The sequence below is a fragment of the Equus caballus genome, chromosome 5, assembly GCF_041296265.1.
Source record: "Equus caballus isolate H_3958 breed thoroughbred chromosome 5, TB-T2T, whole genome shotgun sequence".
Classification (NCBI taxonomy): Eukaryota; Metazoa; Chordata; class Mammalia; order Perissodactyla; family Equidae; genus Equus; species Equus caballus.
The window spans coordinates 61,425,178-61,449,762 of NC_091688.1; the positions used below are offsets into that span (position 1 = coordinate 61,425,178).

At 42.0% G+C, this 24,585-nt stretch overlaps 1 protein-coding gene and 1 long non-coding RNA gene across 5 annotated transcripts in view; one reads left to right on the top strand and one right to left on the bottom strand.

Moving 5' to 3' along the window:
- Window positions 1–15,934, bottom strand: part of CTTNBP2NL (CTTNBP2 N-terminal like) — a 49,459-nt gene extending 33,525 nt beyond the window's left edge. The window contains exons 1-3 of one of the 4 annotated variants that reach the window (XM_001498786.5): window positions 15,662–15,934; window positions 3,690–3,814; window positions 681–788 (exon numbers count right to left, since the gene is read on the bottom strand). In XM_001498786.5, coding sequence (XP_001498836.1) covers window positions 681–779 — 99 coding nt within the window. In that variant the 5' untranslated portion in view covers window positions 780–788; window positions 3,690–3,814; window positions 15,662–15,934. Of the gene's footprint in view, window positions 1–680; window positions 789–3,689; window positions 3,815–11,753; window positions 11,890–12,714; window positions 12,903–15,661 lie in introns of those variants that run through there. The other 3 variants (XM_070268518.1, XM_005610321.4, XM_023641412.2) reach the window with 3 other exon arrangements.
- Window positions 15,919–24,585, top strand: part of LOC111773554 (uncharacterized) — a 148,629-nt gene continuing 139,962 nt past the window's right edge. The window contains exon 1 of the long non-coding RNA XR_011439295.1: window positions 15,919–16,371. This is a non-coding gene — a long non-coding RNA (uncharacterized lncRNA). The remainder of the gene's footprint in view (window positions 16,372–24,585) is intronic.

Genomic DNA, 24,585 nt, shown 5'->3' on the forward strand with positions numbered 1-24,585 from the left:
GCTACTCACACAGATACCCTTAAGGTGTTTTCTTCCTCTCTGCAAATCTGATCTCCAGACAGACTGGGAAATATCCTTACCAAGGAGTAAAGGATTCACGATACTTCAAAGGAGTTATGCCCCCTTGTATTTTCTTTTTATTAGACTTTGTTTTTTAGAGCAGTTTTAGGTTCACAGCAAAACCAAGCAGAAAGTACAGAGTTTCCATATACCACACCCACCCTTCTCCCCCCTGTATTTGAATAGATATCAAACACTAAAACAAAAGTAAGAATTCTTAATCTGGGGTCTATGGAATGCATGGATGGTCTTCATAGGGTCCGTGGTCTCCCAGATATTGTATACTGAATTTTGTTTACAGGTGTACATACAGTTTTTAGGAAGCAGGTCTCATCAAGTTCTCGAGGGCTTGGTATTCAAAAACAGCTAAGGCCACTAAGCTAAAGAATGAAGTTCAAGGTCCAGACAGCAGGTAGAAAAACTAAAGGAACTATTTTGGGAGCAGAGAGGCTTTACCTGTGTCCCTAAGATCACACCCCATAGGTGTCTGCCATGGCAAGTATCAACGTAACCCAGGCCTCAGCTTCAACGGGGGCCACAGACATACCCTAGTTAAATAAATTACAACCAATGAAACAACTTTCAAACATCTGATGACCTCTTTCTTTCTTTTTCCATACCTTTAAAGCTTCTATAACAAGGTCCCTCGCTTCAAGTTCTCCTTCAAGAATACTGAATAGTGTCAGGAGCTCAGGCTTACTGAGTTTTTCCAGATTCATCCTGAAAGCCTAAAACAAAGACAACAGTCAATCTCCAGAAGACAGAGTTAATTTTATATTATTAAAGAAAAAATACAGTGAGACAGATAAGAAAGGAGCAACAATTACAGTGTAAAATGCTTTAAGAAAGGAAATGGTTACAGTTAAATAGAAAAATAAGAGCTTTCTGACGTTAATCACAAACTGAGCAGTAAGAGAAAATAAAATTCACTTTAATTACTGATTTCATCAACACTCACAAAGATCAATTTTTCCTCCAGTCATTATTTACAAATATCCTAGAAGGTCTCAGAAAGAATTAGTCACTAATTTTGTTCACTAGACGTTCAGGTAAAATTGTATTGCAATGAATACTATTCCACTGAAAAATTGTTAGACCACGAAAAGATTTCCCAGTTTTAGATAACCAAATTCCAAAACTGTATATAAAACACTCTGGCATCCCTCTGTAATTGGTCGAAATGAAATCTGAGCAAAGATAATGTTTGATGGGAGTATGAGAGAAATTTTTCTTTTAAATTGTCTACTTTCACAGAGAAATCTATCACAATATTTATATTTCAAATAGTAAAATAAAACAAGTTCAATTATATACAAATAAACTTTTAAATGACCTAAAATATATTGAAGTAAAATATATTGAATCAATATCTATATTGAAAATATAGATATTGAAAATATAGATAGTGATATATATATAAACATCTTCACTGGCCTGGCTACTGCAAACTGAATTTATTTCATTTAATAAATTCACATTTCTACAAAGTCTTGCATCTTTTGAGATATGTTAAATGGGAAATTGCATGGCACAAACTCAATCCTTTCCACAAGATTGATTTCTCACAATCTACACATAGAAGTTAGACTGCTATACAATCTTTAAGAGTCTTCTGACCACTGTGCATGGTAAGATACATTTTATAACTTCCAAAGTAGAGCAAACACTATTTTCCCTCTCCCACTTTTTACTTCCAAATTGCCACTCTCATATCTTTTCTTTAAGGTGAATCACAACATAACTCGTTCACACACCCTCCAGCAATTCCCAACTCCTAGGAGCACAGTACATTTCAGGCGGCACACAAAAGAGTCATTGATTCCTCCCAGAGCTACTGCCTTTAAATGAAGGAGAGCATGTAGAAAACGCATACCTCACTGTGTTGTCAGCTTGTGTTCCAGGACATGCTGTACAAATCTTTTGCCACATGGTAAAATATGTTCAAGGTAACTTCACCTCTAACTGCTAACTTTCTACCTAGGGAGTTTTAGCAACTAATAAGTGATTCTCACTTCAGTGTTAGAGAGACATTTCACGACAGTTATTTTAAAAATAACTAAAAAAACAACAAACCGTATCAAGCTACACTTATATATTAAGATGGCATGCTGGGAAGAGCACGTGGCTTTGTGGTCAGATAGATGCCGGGTCTGCATCTAGCATCTAGCTGTGTGACTTGGGACAAGTGTTCTCATTCTTGGTTTTCTTATCTGTGAAAGGGAGATGATGACAGCTAACTCAAAGGCTGGCTGTGAAGACTGAGTTAAGTAAATGTAAAACATCTTGCCAAGTTCTGATACAGGCCCAACAATGGTTTAATCATTAATAACTACTATCCTCTCTCATTTTTCAAAAGGATTCTGAGAAAGGCATTCCCAAACCTGGGGGCAGCCGAGGTCAGTGACCTCCGAAATACCCTCAGCTGCCCTTCTGTAGTGGGGACCACAAATGCAGAGGGTGAGAGCGTCCTGGAGTGAAGAAGGGGCGGGGAGGGATTTCAACTACCGCTCAAGGGGCACTGGTTTCTCAGACGAAGCACTTCCCCTCTTCCCGATGGTTTCATGTTTCAATGTCTCAGAGAGATTATAGGCAGAGGAAAAATCCTATCATTTTAGGCCTTTCCTTTCTCCTTCCATGATGTTAAGCAGAATAATGGGCACCTGGTAAAGGTACTCCGCAAATACTCATTGCACTGAGGAAACTGAGTGGATACGCACCAAGGCAGGAAGGAAGGAATAGAGTTAAACACAACAGTGTGCACACGTATTAGTCTTTGTTCCTTCAATATCTTCACAGTCCTCAAATATTCTTATATACAGACTCAAAACTGTCACAAAGAAGCAGTGTGATATGAGTAAAACATCACAGGGGGGAGTGAGGAGTGAGAGTTTCAGTCTCAGCTCTGCCACTCAACACCTACACGGCCTCGAGGAAACAATTACCCAGCTGCTGTGGCACTGAGTTTCCTCACCGGTAAAATAAGACAGACTGGCTAATCTCTAAGGTCCTTCTGGGTTCCATTCTAACCCTTCACAGGTAAAAATCAAGAATTATTTCTTAGAGAATCCTATTAAATATGAGTGAGAGGTAAATACACAAAGAACTAAAACAGACTGTACCTAAATCAAAGTCTTTGATCTGTTGTGATAAATATATAGCCTCATAAAAGAGTAAAATTGAAAATTGAAACAATCTGCATTGTCACTTTAATAATAAAACAGTCCAGCCTAGGTAGGAAAAATTCTTTTCTTTGTCAATGGCACGAAGAACAATATCCTTGTTATCTCTACATTTGTAAATCACTTCTATATACCAATTTTAATACCTGGAACATTCTGCTAATGTGTACCAACTCATTTAGCTTACTGTCTACATGAAGTGGATACAGTATAAATATGACACAGGAGGAAAAAAACAGCCACAGCTCTGTAATTAAAAAAACAACAGGTCTGGTTTCCCATAACCTTTCTTTCTAAATATTAAAATTTAGCAGTTCTTTACATTTTTATCTAATCTCAATACATGAAACATTGCAATAAATTTTTGTCTGAAATACAAACGAAAGATAGTAAAACTGCATTATGTTTTAAGATGGCAGTGATATTCCCAGGGGTAGGGGTGATACTGACCTGATAATTGGCAGTCACACTTCAGTCCTCAAGTATAAATTCTTAAGGTTTTTCTTCAATTACAATTTGAGAAAATTGACAAATATAGTTAAAATGCCGTCAGCATGGTGGAAAAGTGTCCAATACTGCAAAATAATAAGAAATTTATTGTCTAGGTGACCATACTACAAACAATTTGGTAAAGCTCATGAATGTCAACTGTCATTATAGCTGATGTGGCCAGACAGCTGTAGGTTGATACAGACAAGAAAAAAGAAAATAGCCACTTCTTCAAATTGAAGCTGAGTGATACAGGAAAGACATCAGGAATCTGACTTCCCCTTTGCAATTATAATTAGGAAAAGTAAGGACTTTCAAAATCTTTTTTACTTTAAGATGTCCACTGTTATTTCAAGAACTTATGAACGTCACTAGATGAAACTGACTTTCTCTCCCTGAACTGACAAAAGCCTATCGGCTTGAATCACCATGACTTCTGTACAGTGCACTCGAGAGAAAATAACATGATTACAACTGAACTTTGCAAACTGCCAAATCCACGTGAGGACAATTCTCATCCCCTCACCGCATACCAATGAATAAACAAAAAAATCAAGCTGTCACCATCTCAGCTTTGTCTGTAAGGGTGATTACTCACCCCAGCTTCTACTTTTTCTGATTTACTTTCAAGTATTAAATGTTGAATTATATACAAATTTTTTGTTGATGTTTTCCTAAGCGTGTATTAGACTCAGCAAACTCTTTTAAAAAATTATAGGCTTTAAATTTTATTTGATAAAGCAATTTTTGTGTTGTATTTTAAAGTACCAAGTCTATTTTACTCTACTTTCTGCCCAATGTATAAATTATGTGGCCCACGATTTTCATAAAAAGGCTGTTTCTAACTCCATATTCATTATCAGAAGTATGATTGCTAGATTTTTGGCATGCCATATTGTAGTCTATAGACTCATTCTCTACTTATTTTCTAAATAAGCTGTTACTTGTCATTGTCATCATCCATTAAGTAGCTCTGAAAGACAAGATCATTTCAACCAAATGCTCATTCCTTCCATTAGAACCTTTCCAAGACCCAACTTTCCTTAGAGTTTCGAGGCAAACATTTTTGTCTAAGGAATGCTACGGTCTATAAATTTGAAATAAAAACCATTTGTGGACAAGTTGTCTGGATACATTATCGTACACTGTGGTACAGCTAGCCTTAGCTGTATTAAGCTTTACAGTTTTCTCAATTAAAAAATACATATAATAAAGGGGCTGGCCCCGTGGCCGAGTGGTTAAGTTCGCACGCTCCCCTGCAGGCGGCCCAGTGTTTCGTTGGTTCGAATCCTGGGCGCGGACATGGCACTGCTCATCAAACCACGCTGAGGCAGCGTCCCACATACCACAACTAGAACAACCCACAACGAAGAATATACAACTATGTACCGGGGGCTTTGGGGAGAAAAAGGAAAAAATAAAAAAAATCTTCAAAAAAAAAAAAATACATATAATAGAAAAGACAAAGTTATATATATTTTAATACCCTGGAAAAATAACCCTATTTATAGGCTAAGTATGAAACTTATTTTTAAGTTATCAGTAAATGATTTCAAGCATGAGTTTGCCCAGCATACCATTTGGTCTATTCACATGCTACCTCCCACCAAGTCAGGGCCAACAGCCAGGAGGGCATGAGTCTCCTCTCTATGAACTTTCACGTGCCCACAGTCACAAGAGCTATAGGTACCAGGAAGGGCACAGCCCCATCCCCCGTACCTCCTAAACGGCTGTGCTGATTTTGCCACGGAAGTATGCTGCTGTGGCTCCGGCTCTGTTCATTTTATTCTGACCTTTTCCCTTCTTCGGATAATACCTAAATTCCACTCGTTCTGGTTCTGGTTGTGCATTCTCTTTCTTGAGGAGGTCCCAGCTTTTGCTCTAGAACTCTGAATTAATTCTACAGGATAGCAGGTATTGTTGTTGTGTTTTTTTTACCACATAGAGATTGGGTGGCAGAAAAATAAACAACCCAAACAGCTTCTATAGCTATGTAAACAGTAGGGCAGGATAGGGTGGAGTACAAGTAAGATGTCTGTCTCTCTAGTATCTGGGTGTATGTATGTCTTTATGTGGAACTGAAGGCTTTATTTCTAAGTGGTAGGTGATATGGGACACGAAAGAGGAAAAACATTTTTAGATGAGTCTTAGATATTTTGGGACATAGAAACACCTCAAAAAATCTACATAGATTTTTTTTAAATCAACTTGGCTGGTATAAAAAACAAATCAGTTGTTTTACACAGAAGATCACTCCTGTAAAACTGGATAAAAATCACTCAGACATCAAATTTAAGAAATTTTTAAAAAATCAATTTTATTTTATTATTTTATTTTTTTTGGCAAGGAAGATTGGCCCTGAGCAAACATCTGTTGCCAATCTTCCTCTTTTTGCTTGAGGAAGACTGTCGTTTCGCTGAAATCCGTGTCAGTCCTCCTCTATTTTGTATGTGGGATGCTGCCACAGCATGGCTTGATGAGCAGTATGTAGGTCTGTGCCTGGGATCTGAACCCACGAACCCCAGGCTGCCAAAGCAGAGCATGTGAACTTAACCACTATGCCACCAGGCTGGCCCCCCAAATTTAAGAAATTTACACTTGGGCTATAACCAACTTGAGATTCAGGCCATTCATTAAGCTTTTAGTATTAGTGATAAGATATGGCAAAGATATAAAGCAAATCTGCTCCAATTACGTAAAGACTGTTTCACATACATATAAGCAAACCCAAAATATGGAAGGCCAGTTAATTCTTAAAATTCAAACAGTCAACACTGACATACAAAATGGGTGTTTTTGACAGTTTTCCATTAGGTAATGTACTTCCTTAAAAAGCTAGTATATATGAAATTTAAAAAAATAAAATAAACGTGTCACATTCATAAACACTAAATCTAAATATGGACAAGAATGTACTGCTATTTTTAAAAATGTATCCAAAGCAACCTCCTATCTGGGGTGGAAGGTGTTGACACATGACCTTGACTATCTCAAAAGATGTACGTTCCCCCATCCTCTGGCACTTCTGGTTTTCAGAAGGGTTATTTACACATTTTAAGATTAGGTCAAGGAAGAAAAACATGTCAAAATACCATCAGAAAATAATTTTCTGATCAAGAAAGCACATCTTTTGTACATTTACTAGAGAGAGTTGGTTTTGCTCTCATTATTCACAAAGGCTTTAAACCAAGGTGTAAAAATGAATCTCATTTTACTGAATTCTATAATACTAAGCAATATAAGCTTTACTACAAATGTCAGATCAATCTTCTGCCAGTTGACGGTAACAGGCATTACTGGATGATTCGGATTTTTATGTGCCTATGTGTTATAACGCGTTATGGGCTGATTTGTGTCCTCTAAAATTCATATGTTGAAGTCCCAATCCCCAGTCCTTCAGAATGTGACTGCATTTGGAGACAGGGCCTTTAAAGAGGTAAGTAAGTTAAAATGAGGTCACTAGGGTGGGCCCTAATCTGACTGGTATCCTTATAAGAAGAGGAAGTTTGGACACAAACCCGGTGTAGGCAAAGCCCATGTGAAGACACAGGGATAAGATAGCCATCTCCAAGCCATAGAGGCCTCAGAGGTAACCAATCCTGCTGACAGGTTGAGTTTGGACTTCTGGCTGCCAGGATTGCGAGAAAATAAATTTCTGTTTAAGCCACCCAGTCTGTGGTACTTTGTTATGGCAGCCCCAGCAAACTAAAAGGACATGTTAACCACTTACTACTTTAAAGACTAGAGGAGCAAGAGGATCTAAGCCTTCCCTGCACCACGAGAGTGCCAAACACATTTCTCAGAACGCCCCGCTTTGTCTTATCAGTCTGCTTTTTCCAGCCACACTATACATAGCATTACATAAAACATAAAGGTTTTGAAACGCCTGTAGAGATTGTAAATTTCAGGGTCCTGAAATATAATCTGAACAGTACACTTACAAAGAAACTACAACACTGCTACGGGATCGAGACGCTTGTTTATCTGGTACTGTCAATAGAGACTTGGAAGTAGGTCTCAAGAAACCAGTTGTGTAATAAAGCTAATTCTCTGTTAGGTCAACATTTAAAACACTTCCAGTACTCTATTCAAATACACAGTGCTCTAATTCAAAGCAGATTCTAGGATAACAGATTTTCTGGATTTATGCTCAGTACAGAAATTAATAATGATATAATTGAGCTTATTAATGTCAATTACCACTACCTCAGTGTTTTATAGCATAGTTTTCTAAGAAGAATTCAAGCGATAATAGTAATAATAAAAAAGATAAATACTTATTGAGCTAAACATTAACGTGTCCCAGCTAGTGTTCTAAGTACTTGGCATGCATTATTCCGTCCTCACAACCACCTTAGGTGAGTAATAGATGCTATAACCATCACCAACGAATTCAGCATCATCCCCATTTTATAGATGGGAAAACTAAGGCATAGAGGCTAAATAACTTGCTCAAAGCCTCACATTTAGTATATGGCAGAAATGAGATTTGAACTTCTGTAATTTGATTCCAGAGGCTTCCTTAGCAACCATTGCTACTTGGTAATAACCGTTCACATCTGATCTTTTCATTTTATCACGCTTGGGGATTGCGTAGTGGAAAAACCTCCGCTAAAATGTGATTCACAAAGCTGGAAGAGACCTCAGAAATAATCTAATTTAGCACTCTCATTTTACAGATGAAAATTGGGGCCAGAGTTGTTAAGTGAATTACTGATGATTACAGTCACATCGTAAAACTAGGCCTTGCACTCATGTCTTTTTAAGATCCAGTCTAATCCACTTTCCGGGACACCATGATGGATATCAGGTTTTTGTTTTGTTTAGCTCTGTTTTAAGATTCAGGCATCTCTGGTGTATCTCTGTGTGTGTGTGCGCGAATGTCTGTCTCTTTCTCTCTCTGTGTGTACGTCTGTTTCTCTCATTGTCTCTCCTATATGTTGGCAAGAAGATTTATACGTATATTGAAGAAAAGGAGGAAGTGGCCTCATGCCCATAAACATTCAAACATCTCTCCCCCAAAATGAGGACATTTAGCACAACATTATTAAAAACAGGTCTGTCTACCTGGATATCTGCTTACACTCTTTCAGGTATTCTCATCTGAGACAAGACCAAACCAGAAGAACTACATTAGTTAAGCTACTGGAATGTATGTTAATGAAAATGATTAACAGTTTTTACATTAATAATGTTTTCATTAAAATGAAAAAGTCTTTTAACATCAGAAAACTACCAGAAGTATGAACCATTTCAAGTATATTTGTCAGTTGCTTTATTTAGTTTAAATGAATTATAACACGGTTTCATTGAAATATGTATATGTCTGTATCATCTACCTGTCCATCATTCCCCTAAATTTTTGTTTTCTAAAATAATGCCACGATGACTTGTAAAATATCACTGTGAGGGAACAATAACATGTAGATTGATTTTATTTCCAGTAAAAGGATTCCTGGGCCACAATTCTAGAGGCAGCCCCGGAATACAAAAACCCTTTAAATGTTAATGTAGGATGAAGTCATTGACTCCATCCGGATTGCAAACTGAGAAGAAACAGAGCGTATGGTATGGAGGATGAACCATAAAACAGTCAAGGCATCTGTGTTTTAGTTATGCCCATAACTTGACTCTCCCTGAACTGGAAACATTTCACAAAAGCCTCTAACAGAAATATTGTAATTGATGATGTTGTTTTGCCTTTTAAATTTTGCCTTCTAAATCAGATCACTGATTTTAAAAAAAGTTTAATAATTTGGTTTCAGTTGAAAATTACCAACAGACCTAGCAATTGTTTTTGCTCCAAGGTTCTTCTAGGAAAATAATTCTGGGAGGCAGTGTGTTGCAGTGGAAAATGCAGGGACTTTAGAGGCCCACAGCCCTGGTTTGCATCCTGACTGCCACTTCATAGTTCCTTGACTCACTTAACCTTTGAGCTTTAAGTTCTTCATCTATAAAATGGGGATAAGAGCACCTACTCTAAGAGGATGCTGAATGATTTAAATGAGTTAGCGACTGCTCAGTTCTCTCATTTCTCATCCCTGGAGAGCATATATTTGGTCTCATCTGCAAGGATAATGCAGTTTTCCTTTTTCCAATGAGTTGTCATTTTCTATCATTCCTGTTTCTAATTTAGAAATCAAAACAAGTTTACTCCTTCTGACTTGACAGGTTGATCTGCTCCAAGAAGGAGATGGCCTGTCCAGTTCCTGGGAAAGTCGGCTTAGGAACATACACAACACTTGTTCAGGCCAACAGTTTCTGCACACTACTTGGCAAAAGAAAAGGACAGTCTTCTGCCTAGACTAGCTTTTGTGACTTTAGGTGAAAAGCATGCTTTTGTTTCCACTGAATTTTTACAGCTTTTAAGCAAGTCACAATTTTACCCTGTAAGACTGAAAAATGGATTTTCTAAAAATATCACAGCTATTTTTTACATTATGTTAAATACATAATGGGTATGTATCTACATTCATAACCCAGAAGCAGTCATCACATGCTCTAGCATCACTTCACCTGTTTACATATCTGTCTTCTGTCTCAGAAGACTCCTCTCTTCTGGACAAATACTCTGCCTTATTCAACTTGATTAAACTTAGCACCTAGCAGTCTGTGGTTCAAAAGGGTACTCAAAAAATGCTCGTTGGAAAGAAATGTCCAGTACAGTACCGTGAGTTACAGCCAACAAAACTGGACTTTACCTTTTAGGAGACGAGACGCTACTAAACATTGTTAAGCAGGTGAATATCATAAAGAAAGCATAGTTTTAGGAAGGTTAAGGCTTGAGGTCCAGAGCTGATTTGACTGAAGAGAAACTGGAAGAAGAAAGAGCATCTGAGAGAAAACTTTAACAGTATAGGTATGAGGCAAAAATGTGTGAACTAGGATGGTGGCAGGAAGAATGGACAAGAAATGACTGATGCTAGGGGCTTCATAAAGAATTTACAGTATGTGCTATTGGTTCTCTTTAAGGAGAGAAGAGGGGAAATAATCCCAGATCAGCTGAGGTTTTAAGACTGGGTGACTAGAAAGATGATGCAATTAACAGAAACAGGGATGTTAGAAAAGGAACTGGTTTTAAGGGGAAAATGATGACTGTGATGTGAGACATGCTGAATGAGAAGTAATTAGACTGCCATGAGGAACATGTTAAGTCTGTCAGTGGGGTAAATGCTATAGGTTTAGAAGTGGGTAAGTCTCTGGGGATGGAGCCTTTTCAGAAAACTTCTGTGACTTCAATTTAAGAACAAAAGGCAATAGGAAGAAGCCGACTCATAGAACTAGACCAGATCATTTTTGTACCCTCAAATATTAAACCAGTTAAGAATCAAATTGGTTCTGTTCTCACTCCTGTACGACCTACTGCCACAGAAAGGACCACTTAGCAGAAACCAAGAAATGGGGCACCCGCCCTGATCAGAAAACAAAGTTAGTGCTTCTCTCTTTTTCCTACAACTCACCTGTCAGTTATCCTTAATTCTTCTCTCCTTTATAACCGAGAGTTCCCATCTCTTGTTAAAACTATTCACCCCGCTCGCTTCTCCCTTCTGGACTCCTCCCGCCCCGGGTCTCATCTTTCTGGAGAGCAGACCCAGAGCACACTTCTGCCTGGCCTTCCCCAGCAGCTTTGCACAAGCAATCTATGCAGATGCTCCCAAAGATCAGGGTCAGGAGTCTTTCTTCTCTGCAAACCCCATCATCCTGTGTGCTCCTATTTTCCTAGTTTCCATTGAACTCAGTAACAATTAAGGATTATATTCTCTAAACTCAGTAACAATTAAGGATTACATTCTCTGTGGCTCCAGAAGTCAGAAAGGATTCATTTAGCAGCAAAGAACACATTTAGACTGGAAGCTTTGGCTTTGTACCTGAAATACAGTTTGGAAATACTTGGCAGAGAGGAACCACATTACTGCATTCTTTCCTGCAATGCCTGCTTGTAGCCCTGTTTTCCTCAATCCACAAACCCTTGTCCCCGACCCCCGCCCTCCACTCTTAACTCCCCTAGCCCCGGCTCCTTCTTACCCATTTTGGTTGTTCCTATGACTGCTCCTTACGTTTGGGGCAGCAGGGGAATTGTCTTCAAAAGGCAAAAATCACTTTCATCAAAATTACCATTGAAAATCCCTTAAATCTCACAGAAGGTACAACCCTGCACTGTAATGACATGTCCACAAAACCATTTATATTACGCTCAGGAGGAGGTACTTAAGACAGGAGAGCTGGGAGTGGAACAATGGACAATTTGGAGAGAAGATTTCAAATGGCTGAATCCCCTGCCTTTCTTTTTCCTGGGCCAAAAATTTCAAGGCAGATAATTTGAATGACAAAATTATGAAACACGCACACTATGAAGGCAGACACACTCTTCTAAAAATCGTTACACCAGATGTCTGAGATTAGCATATATAAGCTTTGTTTCCCTCCACTTAGGAATCTTAGCTATGTATTGAAAAATTTAAAACAAAACCAACCAACAACTAAAAATCAGACACTAATTCTTCACCCTTGCTAAAATGCTAAAGGAGGAAAAGAATATTTAATATTAAATTCTTTAACTCACATGCAAAGTGCTAATAATAATGACAATAATACCTACCGATTACTGAGTGCTTCCTACATGCTAGGTACCTTGCTTTGTGATTTATATACGTATTAGTTCATGCAATCCTTAAAAAAACCCTCAAAGTTATTTCCATGTCACAGCTGAGGAAACTGGGAGGTGGTGAAGACAGAAAACTCTGCTCTGGCCCTGGGTCACACCGTGAAAGCTGCAGAGTTGGGATTTGAACCCAGGTTTGCCTTACAGTCTGGGCTGTAAATGACCACACTCTACAGCCTCACGCTAAGAAGTCATTTTCTCACTGAAATGCTTAGAACTGAAACTGGGAAGACTTGATTTTTAGTTATTAGCAGCAAACATTCAGGAAATAAGAAAAAACAGCCGTTAGAAACAAGCTGACAAGCCATTCCTGGGATCACTCACCACAGACTGGACAAATTTCCTCTAGAAATAAATCTCTGCTTCTTGTCTCATGCCACCAGACACCATTTCAATGGTAACCCCAGAAACACCACTCTGCTCCACTCAGAAAAGCCAAGAATTCCAATCTTGTTCTGCAGATTAACCGGTGGCACTGCAAACCAGATTCTGCCAAGACATAAACCCGTTGTGGGCTGTGCACCATGCCTACCGTAATCAGCATGAGTCCGTTCAGAGACCCGATGCTGCTGATGCCCCGGTCACGTATTTAGCGCTAGTTCAGAAGCACCAAATCAACTAAAAATCCATTAAAATAAAAAGTCCCAAAGTAGATCAGTAACTTGTCAAAACCAAACACGGAGAAAGTGTTCTTAAACAAAAATCAGCACTCAGTTCCTGGCGTGCTCCCCTAAATTCACTTCACTCGTCTCGGGTCAGAGTCTTAGAAAAGTAAAATCCTAAAATGACGAGCACTGATTACATTAATACGTCTGGTTCAGATTTCATCGTGGCAAAATTATAAACCTAACCAGCAGCTATTTTCTTATAGGAAATTCAATATTTTAGAGTCTATTAAGATATTGGAGTTTCAGAAGATAGAAGATAGGGAAAATAAAGTTAAATTAAGACAAAAAGTGGACTGTTTATAATAACAAGATGTGCCTTATCAGTGGAGCATGTGTCCAGTCTACTCTAAGGGGACAGATTCAAACGAAGTGCAACACACACTCATTAAGTCAAACTATATACTAGGCATGTGAAAGACACAAAGATGAAAAAAACCCATACTACCTGCTCACAAAGAATTTTTAATTTAATGAAATAGAGTAAACATATACATAAAAATTCTCCGCATACAGTGCTTTTCTTTATCTAACATGACCAAACAGGTGTTGAAAAAAGCTAGAGGAAAGATTTCTAAGACCCAAATGTGTACCAACTTGCTTATTGTGCCAAATAATCACAGAGCATCATTTGCTTTTTCCTCTCTGCTCTTGAAGGCCCTGGAAATCACTCCTTTGATTTCCTCAGACTCTTACCTTAGTTTACTTTCTGTTCTCACTCAGATAATAAGATGTATCTTTTTTGGGATTTCCTGTTCTGCTTTTAGTTTTTCTCTGCTGCCATTGCTGGTGGCCCATGTCTTACCCTCCTATTGCAGGACACTTTGTGTTTGCTGAAGACCCTCCACATAGTTTCTTCTCTATGCTTTTTCGTTGGAATCTGGAAACAATCACTAAACAGATCTGTGAGCTCTGAGAGTGGCTCTGAAAACTTCGAACCTAACTATTCAAAGGTAATTACCTTCAGTAGGCCTACCTTCAGATAGTCTCACCAGGAAGGTAAAAGACAGCCATCATAACAGACTCTGCGATTCCACCTCCCTGCATCTCATTGCTATCAACTTTGGCTACAGATAACAGTAGTACGATGGACTTCAGATTGAAAGCAAAAGAAACAATGCTAAAAAATATGGCAAATTTGAATGTATGAAAGTGCTAGGAATAGAGATTACCGAGGATTCAATGGCATTAACATTAGGCCCAAATCATCAATATTTTTGCAGCTGCTGAATTGAAGGCCAACTTGACAAAGCCTTTATGAGCACACTACAGAGACACTTTCCGGTAGTCACACGTGCGTGAATAGCTGGAGTTAACCTTGCTTTTATTTATCCTTATCTCTGAGATTTAAAACTTGCTATTACTTTTCATCCCCTGAATTTTGGTCGATGATATTGGTCTTGTAAAATCAATCAACAACATCATAAATGTATCAGTTTCACCTAGAGGGAAAAACCCACCATAAAAGAGGGTCTACAGAGTAACCAAAGGCCACAGGACCAGATTAATCATAAACCTAGACGACTGAACCTGAATTGTCTTCAAACACTTCCTGCCTTTTGTTTCAACAGAACTATACCTTCAAGGTTAACTGCAGTCTCCCCGAGCAACAGCACAGCCCACCCTAGACCGGGAGATACTCACTCCTAATCTACCGCTCTTTATTTGATTATCTATACTGTTTCCTTTGAAAGCCCGCTGTTACTCACTGACAGTCAAACAATATATACTGCATTCCTACCCACACAAGGCCAACTCCACAGATACCCAACACACCCACTTCACTGTGAAATATAAAAGGATGGTTTTTCATCAAGTTCTCGGGGAAGAAATAGGATGGAAAGCAAAAATGAAATGCAACTCAAACCTAAAAAACCCTTAGAAGCTGGGTTCTCCGTCAAGGAATAGAGAGTAGAGGGAAGGTACAAGGGGCGGGGGGTCTGGGGAGTTACTATTTCTCCTTCTTCTAGTCTAAAAAAGTCCCGAAGCAGATGAGCTCTCGACTCAGTGGAGAACAGAGGATCCGAGGGGCTTCAGGAGGAAAGCTGAGGGTCAGAGAATGGGGGATGGGAAGAGCGAAGCGGGGGAAGGCCGCTTCGTCTGTGGAGCTGGCAGTCTACATCGGGTCTCCGATTTTTGCTTCGCCCCATCTCTCTTTTTTGGAAAACACTGACATCTTATGGCTGAAACCAGCTCTGGTGTCACCTTAGCGAGCGGGGACAGGTGTAGGGAGGGATGTCTGGCTTCCTGGGGGTACAAAATGGGGTTGGGAGCGGCAGCCTAGAGAATGGGAACCTGTGCGCCCTCCCCCAAGGTTGAGGCGCTGGGCGAGGGGTCCTTTAGATGAGGGGTGTCAGGAGGGAAGCCCATTCTGCGGAGCTGGGGTTACCGGGAGACAATAAGTAGCCGCGAGGACCCTCGGAGGATGAGGAGCCGCCTCCTCAGGGAATACCGGGAGGTGGAGGAGACGGCCCCGCCCCCTCAGGGGTTGGGCGCGAGCGGCAGCTGGGATGGTGGTGGGAGGACACCGGTGATCCCATCTTTGTTTTTCTCTTGAGGACCCGGCCACCCAGCCACCGCCAAACCCCAGCTCCACCGGCTCCTACCTTTTCCCGGCGCTCCGGGCTCTGCTCCCCGCCGCCTCCGCCACCCGCTCCCATCCACAGCCCCCTGAGGCCCCGCCCCGCAGCCGCCAAGCGGGGGCGCTGGCGTTCACCAGGGCCAATCGCCGCCTCGCCTCTCCAGCCCCAGCACCAATCCGCGCCGGCTGGAGGAGGGGCTTCTCCAGTGTCATTTAGGCTCCTCCCGGGGCCCCAGGATCCCTTTTGTTTGGGGAGAGCCAAGCAGGGATTGAGTTCGCGTCACTTCCGGGAGGAAGCGTCCTCCTCTGGCCCGGGTTTGGGGGTGGGCTCGCGCCCCTCCCGGCCCGGCTTCTGCAACTTTGTACCTTCTCTGCAGTTTCTGGGGAGGACCGTAGAGAGTGCTCGGTGCTTTACCCTCGTGGTCCGGGAAGCTTAGGACTGGCGGGCTTCGGGTTCCCTGACTGATTGGGCACAGTAACGTTTCAGTCCCTCCAAAATGTTAATAAATGAAGCGCGCATTGGTGTCTGCTGTAGAATTGGTGTTGAAAACCTGGTAAAGTGGCTTCCCTGCTCTCTTTTTTTCTTGGACGAACTAGTGGGTGTGGTGCTAGAAGCAAGGGCGCAAAGATGAAAAGCCCGAAGACCCTTTTCTCTTTTCACACTACGTTTGGAAGAGAACACTACCTCTGGAGCCCCTGGGCGGGGAGACCGACCCAGCCCAACCTGCCTTCCAGGTAGAAGTCAAATGAATACTTGCAAATGTGTGTGTCAAGGTTTACCGTGCTATGCTTGCCAGATGAGGGGTCATTTTTGTGTTCTTGTCCCCGTGGTAATGTGGACAATGGTTTGCGGTGAGGCTGAAACAAAGGAGAGTGTAGAGGATGTAAGGAGTTATCTGTCCCTTCTTGTGAAGACAGGAATGCTGGTGGCAGCAAGCCCTACCACGACCAAATATCCCGGAGGGGAGAGGGTGCATCCCTATCTGAGATCAAGGTTTCTGCATTCTTTTCCCTGTTCACAGATTGATTCAGCTGGTTGAAAGAAGAATAACCACATTATTTTAAATATAATATAATAAATGCCTTTTAATTTTAATATCTAATACAACTAAATATAATATTTAATACAATTAAATATAATGCATAAATACTGTATTAATTTTAATACATTATTCCTAATCTTAACAATTTTTACTAAGCAAGGCAGTATTAGGGGCCTAGCACCTCCGGAGACCCTGCCGGTGCAGCCCTGCCCTCATGCAGTTTACGGTCTGGTAGGGGGATGTGGTCAGTCTGTGCAATCACAGGGAAGTTTGAAGAAAGTAAACCAGTATTTGTGTCATTACTGTGCCAGATACTTTCATACAATGATATCTTATTTAATCTTCACTACTATATAAAAAAAATCTTGCCTAACCTAAGATAGACATCACTATGCCCATTTTAAAGATGAGAAGATAGAGATTCAGAGAAATCAAGTAAAGTCATAGAACTAGTAAATGGTAAAAACAAGAACTTCCAACAAGGATGTGTGACTCCCAACCTGTGCCGTATTGTGCTCACCACACCCTGGCTCTCACAAGGAGCGCTGGTCTAGAGCCTGGGCTGGGATGACTATAAAACCAGCTTTAGAGCCAGAGAAATCTCTGTGCCTGCCCGTACTGATTGTGGCCCTGAAAGGGGCATCTCTGTATATGAAGGACAGCAAGGTTTACTGAGGTCCTCAACAGCAGCCCAAGTACTATGGAAGTAATGAAGTAAGAAATTCAGAATGTCAGAAAGACATCATTCCCTGGGTTCAGGAGACCGACTATCTGGAAGAGAAGGATGCAGGGCCAGGCACATAGTAGCTGGTTAATAAGTCCTGACAACTTGAAACAAAATGTCTGAAATGGTTAAAAACACAGAGTGTTAGGCGCTGGAATAGGCCCATGAATTTGAAAAATCCCATTTCCTCCTCCTCCCTTTGCCCTGCCTATGGGTGTGCAATGAGGAAGTGCCTCATTGCCTGACAATGAGACAGATGTGGGAGAACAGGCTATTTTCTGCTGGCTTCTGAGTCACTCTGAGAATTGTCCCAGTGAATCAGCTCCCCCCCCTCCCCCTCCCTCCCTTTGTAGTTGTTAACCCGCCATCTCCCATTCTACCCCAGGCTGCCCCGCAGGCGCTGTGCTCTGTTGCTTACTTCCTCTCCAGCCCCTGGCAGCCCCCTGACTCTCTGGGCTCCCTCCTGCCCATTCCTCAGTGACTGTGGGAGGACCCGGCAAGAATGAGATCATCCCTGCCTTGTAGGAGTCAGAGTCCTGAGGGCATTCAGATGGCTTTCCTTTTAACTCAGCACCCCTGGAGGTAGCAGCCTTGAGAGAGAGTTCTGGAGTTTGTGATTCTTCAATATACAAAACTTGTAAATAGGGGCTGGCCCTTGGCCGAGTGGTTAAGAACACTCGCTCTGCTTCGGTGGCCCAGGTTTCACCGGTTCAGATCCTGGGTGCAGACATGGCAGCGCTCATTAGGCCATGCTGAGGCAGCATCCCACATGCCACAACTAGAAGGACCCACAACTAAAATATACAACTAGGTACTGGGGGGCTTTGGGGAGAAGAAGAATAAAAAAATTTAAAACATTTTTAAAGAACGTGCAAATAAATTTAGAGCCTGGTACAAAGGTATAAAAGGAGGCAGAAAGTGAGTTCATAATAATATCTTGAATTGGTATAACACACTGTACCATTTTTATATCTTTTTTTTTTTTGAGGAACATTAGCCCTGAGCTAACATCTGCTGCTAATCCTCCTCTTTTTGCTGAGGAAAACTGGCCCTGGGCTAACATCCGTGCCCATCTTCCTCTACTTTATATGTGGGACGCCTACCACAGCATGGCTTGCCGGGTGGTGCCATGTCCGTATCCGGGATCCAGGCCGGCGAACCCAGGGCCTCAAAAGCAGAACGTGGCACTTAACCGCTGCGCCACCGGGCTGGCCCCTATATCTGTTATTTTATCAACTTGCTAGTAAATATTAAATGCCTTCTGTGTGTCAGGCAACAACTTAGTAAGAAGAGGTGAAGATTATAGACCATGTCAATTTTTCTCCAAGTAGGTAAACTTCCCAGGTAGGTGATCCGTAAGTGTTTTTTGCTGGCGCTGATGGAGTAAAAGAAGGCTAGGTTGGAAGGGAAAAAACCTGGGGTTCTGTCGGAGTTCTCCCTCTGTCACAAACTCAGTTTCCTAGGGCTGCTGTAACAAATTACCACCAACTGGGTGGCTTAACACAACAGAAATGTACTCTCTCTCAGCCTGGAGGCTACACGTCTAAATCAAGGTGTTGGCAAGGTTGGTTCCTTTCGGGGAGAGGGGGCAGTCTGATGGAGGATCCATTCCACGCTTCTCTCCCAGCTTCTGGGGGTTCCCGGCAATCCTTGGCTTGTAGCGACATCACCCCAGTCTCTGCCTCTGTCTGGGTGGGCTTCCTCCCTCTGTGTCTTGATGTCTCTATATGTCCTCTCCTCTTATTGGATTTAGAGCTCACCCTAATCTAGCACAACCTCGTCTTAACTCATGACATCTGCAAAGACCCTATTGGCAAACAAGTTCACATTCTGAGGTTCCAGTTGGACATGAATTTTGGGAGGGGAAACCATTGAAACCAGTGCTCAAACCTTTGCAAAGTAACATCCCCGCTTAACGTCATCTAACTGCATTAGTAAATGGCATGAGAGTAACAAACGAATTCCTAAAGATCATTTCGGTTCTATGATTACATGAAAATTATATACGCTAGAAGCATTTCTTGAGCCTTTATGCCAGGCACTATAAAACTGCTTTACAGTACATCTCACTTAATCCTTAAAAGAATCCCAGGAGATAGATGTGAATATTTCCATTTTACAAGATGAAGAAATTGAGGCATAGAGAGGCCCATGGTCGTGGAATTCCTAAGCGATGAACATAGAGTATTTACTCAGATCTGACTCCAAGGTGCACCCTCATAATTACTATGCTGCATCATCTTTTCTTTACGCTAAATGGGTTAGGAAGATGGGGAATGCAAGAAATATTTTAAAGTTTGATTTATGGAATACTCAGAGTTGAGTAGCAATCTCCCTGGGGTTATGCGTGCAGTTTGGACCGCTTTTAAAACAAGGGACAGCAAGAGAGGAGGGAACAGTGGGTGGCAATGAAAGCTTGGTAGGGAAGAGGGTACTTACTGAACCTCAGTCTCCTCATTTGTAAAATGGAACAGTAGTTCCTGCCTACAACACCAGGTGGTTGTGAACATCCAAGTGAGATGGGGGACATGAAAGTACCTAGTAAAGTCTATGAGGGATTATTGTAAACGACCTGGGAGATCTTGCTCTAGCTGTTTCTCCTTCTCCCCGTCTCAGCCCTCCAGCTAAATATCCGGGGTTTGAACATCTGGGGCTAAGACTCCTTCTAGCTGTGACCCACTGGGACTTGTTAAGATGCTGGATGAGCTAGATGGAGAAGCTGGAGTGACTGGGAAAAGTGACCTGGCCTGTCTTGCCTACCTCCTGTTCCTCAAGCCTCCACCCGCCTCCTCCCCCAGGGGATCTGAAAGTCGCAGTCTGGAGCCAGAGAGGGCTCTCTTGGCCGGGACCAGGCTGAAGCGCGAAGGAAGGTGTGCTTTCCACGGCTCCCTGCATTTTCTCCCATCATTTGTTCGCACAAAGGGCTTTCGGAGTTGTCCTTAAGCGTTCTCTTCCTGCTTGGATCGGCCCAATCCGGGCGACACGGCACAGGGGTAGTTGAGCGATTTCTGGGCGTGGCCCTCACTGTGTTCCCAAGCGTACTGCTCCCCCTAGTGCTGAGCGGTGAGTCCTGCAGCTGTCAGCTTCCCTCTTGGACGACCCAGGGCGCTCGAGGGAGGCCTCTCACCTGACAGTTTTTCCTTTAATGGGCGTGGCCTGAGATCACAGCAGGTGTGGGGTTCCAGGCACCAGTAGTTCGGAAAAACCACGTTCAGGGACAGATTCTTCTGGTTTTTAGTTAAATGTTGGGGCCAGCTTGGCCATGAGGGAGCCAGGAAACTCTTATCCTGGATTGCGTAGGGGGAGGTTGGAAAGGAAAGGAAAAGAAATCTAACATCAAATGCCTACTATCTATCAGGCCAGGTGCTTTACGTAAATTACATGTATAATCCTTGTAATCTTTACGTATATAATCCTTTACATATATAATCCTCGTGACCATCCTAAGAGGTAATTGCTATTACTTCTAGTTTTTCGAATAAGAAAGCAAGTTCAGAGATGGTAAGTGTCTTGCCAAAGGTCGTAGAATAACAATAACAATGACAACATCAACCAATTATTTAGTGCCTACTTCACACAGGGCACATTATTTTTTTAATCCTCGCAGCAAACCTTTAACATAGTTACTATAATCTCCATCTTACTGATGAGGTCACTGAAATTTGGGTAGTTTAAGAAAGACATAACTGAGAAGCTTGACTGAGATCAAAGAGCTAGGTCCTCCTGACTCCAGCCCCACACTGTTTCCTTACCACCCTTGCTTCATGGAGCTGGTGGGTGGTAGAGGTGGAACTGAGCCCAGGCCTGTGTGACTCACTGTTCTTTCCATTACTGGGACTGCCTGGCAGCCCTTCCCGACAACCAGGAAACTAGGGCCATGTGATGTTATGGATTTCCAGACTTGAGATAGGATGGCAATGAAAGAGCCAAGGCTGAAGTCTGTGGGATCCTGGAGACAATTTGCTTGGGGTAATGCATACCTGGGGCAGCACCCTGGGACTTGCACAACAGTATTGCTGTTAGGGGCCTTGGGGAGAGCATCCAGAGGACCCTTAGTCCTGTCTCCTTCATCCTATGTGCAGCTCACATGCTTCTGTGAAGTTGGTGGGCCAAGATGGGGAATGCAAAGCTCACAGAGGGGCTAAAAGGAAAGGATGGGGTGCAGTCTAGCCCAGACGGAAAATTCCTGGAAATAGAATGAGATAAACCATGGAGTTCCCAAATCACCCAGAAACTTCCTAAGGATTTGAGTCATTTTTAACTCCTCCCCTCACCCCAAAATACAGATTAGTCATAGGTCCCTGGAAGAATGCTCTATGACCCTTTGAATGAGTCTCAAATTTTCCTTTTCATTCTAATCTTTGAAATTATTAAATTATTATTGAAAGACATATACCAGAGGATGAGTTGATAACTGGTTGACGTTATGTTTGTTATTTCCAGGTATAAATTTCATAGAGGCGACAGGTGGGAAAAAGATATCAATTGGCTACTTTTTTTTTTTTGGTAAATTGACTTATTTCATTAAAGATTAACCTTTTCCCTCTCTTCCAACCCCTCCCCTTTCCATCTCTCTTCCTGTTCCTCCTCTGTCCCTAAAAGTCTGAAGCCAGGCCACCTTTCTGTCCCTGCTGGTTATTCAGATGAAGCTCTGGGCCACAAAGGCTGAAGCTGACCTGAAGGCTAGTCCTCTTTCTCTTTCCCCTCTGTTCCTGCTTCTTCCTCACACATGGCCTGACATTAAGCAGAAAATAATTTCTGTGCTATGGTCAAGAGATGCAGCTTCAGCTCGGCCGGACTGCCCTATGGTTTAGATCCTAAGAAAGCCAGTTACACATTTCTCCTGATCTGTTGTTTCCAACTGATGCACCACACAGTTGGCCGAATGCGTCCTTGTGGCGCACAAAAGGGAGAAATATTGCAGGGGAAGTAATGACCCAGTTACAGCTGCACTGTTACTTCTAGGCAATTTCCTAGTAGGTGGTCTTTTGGAGTAGGCTAGTGCTAGAAGCTTCTATGCCCTCATTTCCCGCTGAGCCCCTGCAGGAGGCTCTGTCCTGAACAAAGTGGCTAGGTGACCCAGGCTTCCTGTTTCCTTGGGAAGAGTCTGTACATTTCTCATCGCCTTTTCTTTCTGCCACCTTACCTTTCACTTGCCTTCCTTTTATTCCTAAAATAATCATTGAGTGCCTATTGTCATTGCCACGAGAAATAAAGCACAGCTCTGGACCTCAGGGCACTCACAGTCCTGAGGGGAGGTAGATTTGACTAGCTTTCTTTTTTTTTTTTTTTTTTTTTGAGGAAGATTAGCCCTGAGCTAACATCTGCTGCCAATCCTCCTTGGTTTTTTTTTTTTTTTTTTTTTGCTGAGGAAGACTAGCCCTGAGCTAACATCCATGCCCATCTTCCTCTATTTTGTATGTGGGACACCTACCACAGCATGGGTTGACAAGTGGTGCATAGGTCCACACTCGAGATCCAAAGCAGCAACCCTGAGCTGCCAAAGTGAAATGTGTAAACTTAACCGCTGTGCCACCGGGCTGGCCCCTCTCTTGCTTTCTGTACCCACACTTTCAAATAAAATAACTCAACCCACTGTCTTACATCATAATCGGGACTCCACTGTCTTACATCATAATCGAGACTCCTCCAGATGTAAATGACAGAAAATTCCATCCAATCTGGCCCAAGCGAAAAGGGTTTTTATTGGCTCATGCAATGAAAAAGCCCAAGAGTAGGCTGACTTCAGATGAGGCTTGATCTGGCTTCTCAAAAGATGTTATCAGGACCAGGTTTCTCTTTCTGGATCTCTCAACTCTACTTCTGTGTTGGTTCTGTTTTCAGACATGCTTTCTTTCACAATTGGCAATAAGCATAGTAGCTTCAGCTTCATATTGTAGGGGAGGAAGACATTTCCTCTACCCACTCTGGGTCCTGCTGGCTGGACGTTGAATTAAATTCACATGAGACAGAATAACAGGAGAAAATTAAACAAAGCTTTATAACATGTATACATGGGAGAGGCTCAGGCAAGCTGAGCAACTTGCCAAAATGGTGGAAGCTCTCCCGTTACATACCACCCTCAGCTAAAGACAAAGGAGGATGTTGCTAGTAGAGGGAGAGAGTTACGGGAGATTACCAGAAAAGCACAGTAAACAAGGGTAAGGTTATTATGCAGATTTAAGTCCTTGCTTTCCACAGTGATGAGAGTTTCTAGAGATAAGGTCATTCTCCCTTCTTCCTGGTACAGAGAGGGAGACATCTTCACAGATGGAGATTTCCTTTACAAATGTAAATTTCTCTTAGCAAAGGATAAGTAAATTCTACTTTTCAGAGTTTCTTTCCTGTCTGCAGTTTTTAAAAGTAACCAGCCCAAAATAATCCTCATGCCAGAGAGATATATCTTGGGGTGGCCAATTCCAGTCCCCCACTATGCCCAGTCATATGCAATAGAAAAGAGCATCTCCCTCTTTCCAGAAGTCTGCAAAAAATCTTGCTCTGTCTTCTTGGCTCTGCTTGGACCATGTCTTCATCCCTGAACTCATCATTGCGCCCAGGGGCGTGTATTGCTTTGATTGGCTAGAGCTGGGTCGTGTGCTCTACCTAGAGCTATGGATTAAGCGTGAGGAAAAGCTATAACCTCAAATGAAAATGTATTCATTCATTCATTTCCAGAAAAAATGGGGATGGATGTTTGGGAAGCAAATAATGAGTATTTATTACATATTTGAGAGTCTGTCTCCACTTTTCTCTCGGGTCAGCTTGACCTTAAGCAGACTGTCTCAACCCTTCCTTAGCCTGGACTTTCCTTGCTGCTGGTCATTGTCAGAAACTCTAGGATGGCTAATCTTTGTCTTGTGTTGCCCAAAGCACTACTAACAAAAGTGTAGCAGCTTTTCACTGAGGATTTGGGGGACTGGAGATGGTATGAGCAGCGTTAAAAAGGCTTTTAAAGATTAGAGGTTCTCAGATTTGAGGGTGTATCACAATCACCTGAAGGTCTTGTTACATCACAGACTGCTGGGCCCCACCTTCACAACTTCAACCAAAATATATTGAGTCCCGTGTGCTAGGCACTAAGGTTACAGCAGTGGCCCAGGTCTTCGCTCCAAAATTCCTCTAGCTTTTTCATGCATAGCGATTTAATTCCTTATTGCCCAAACCTTTCTCATCTCAGTTCTA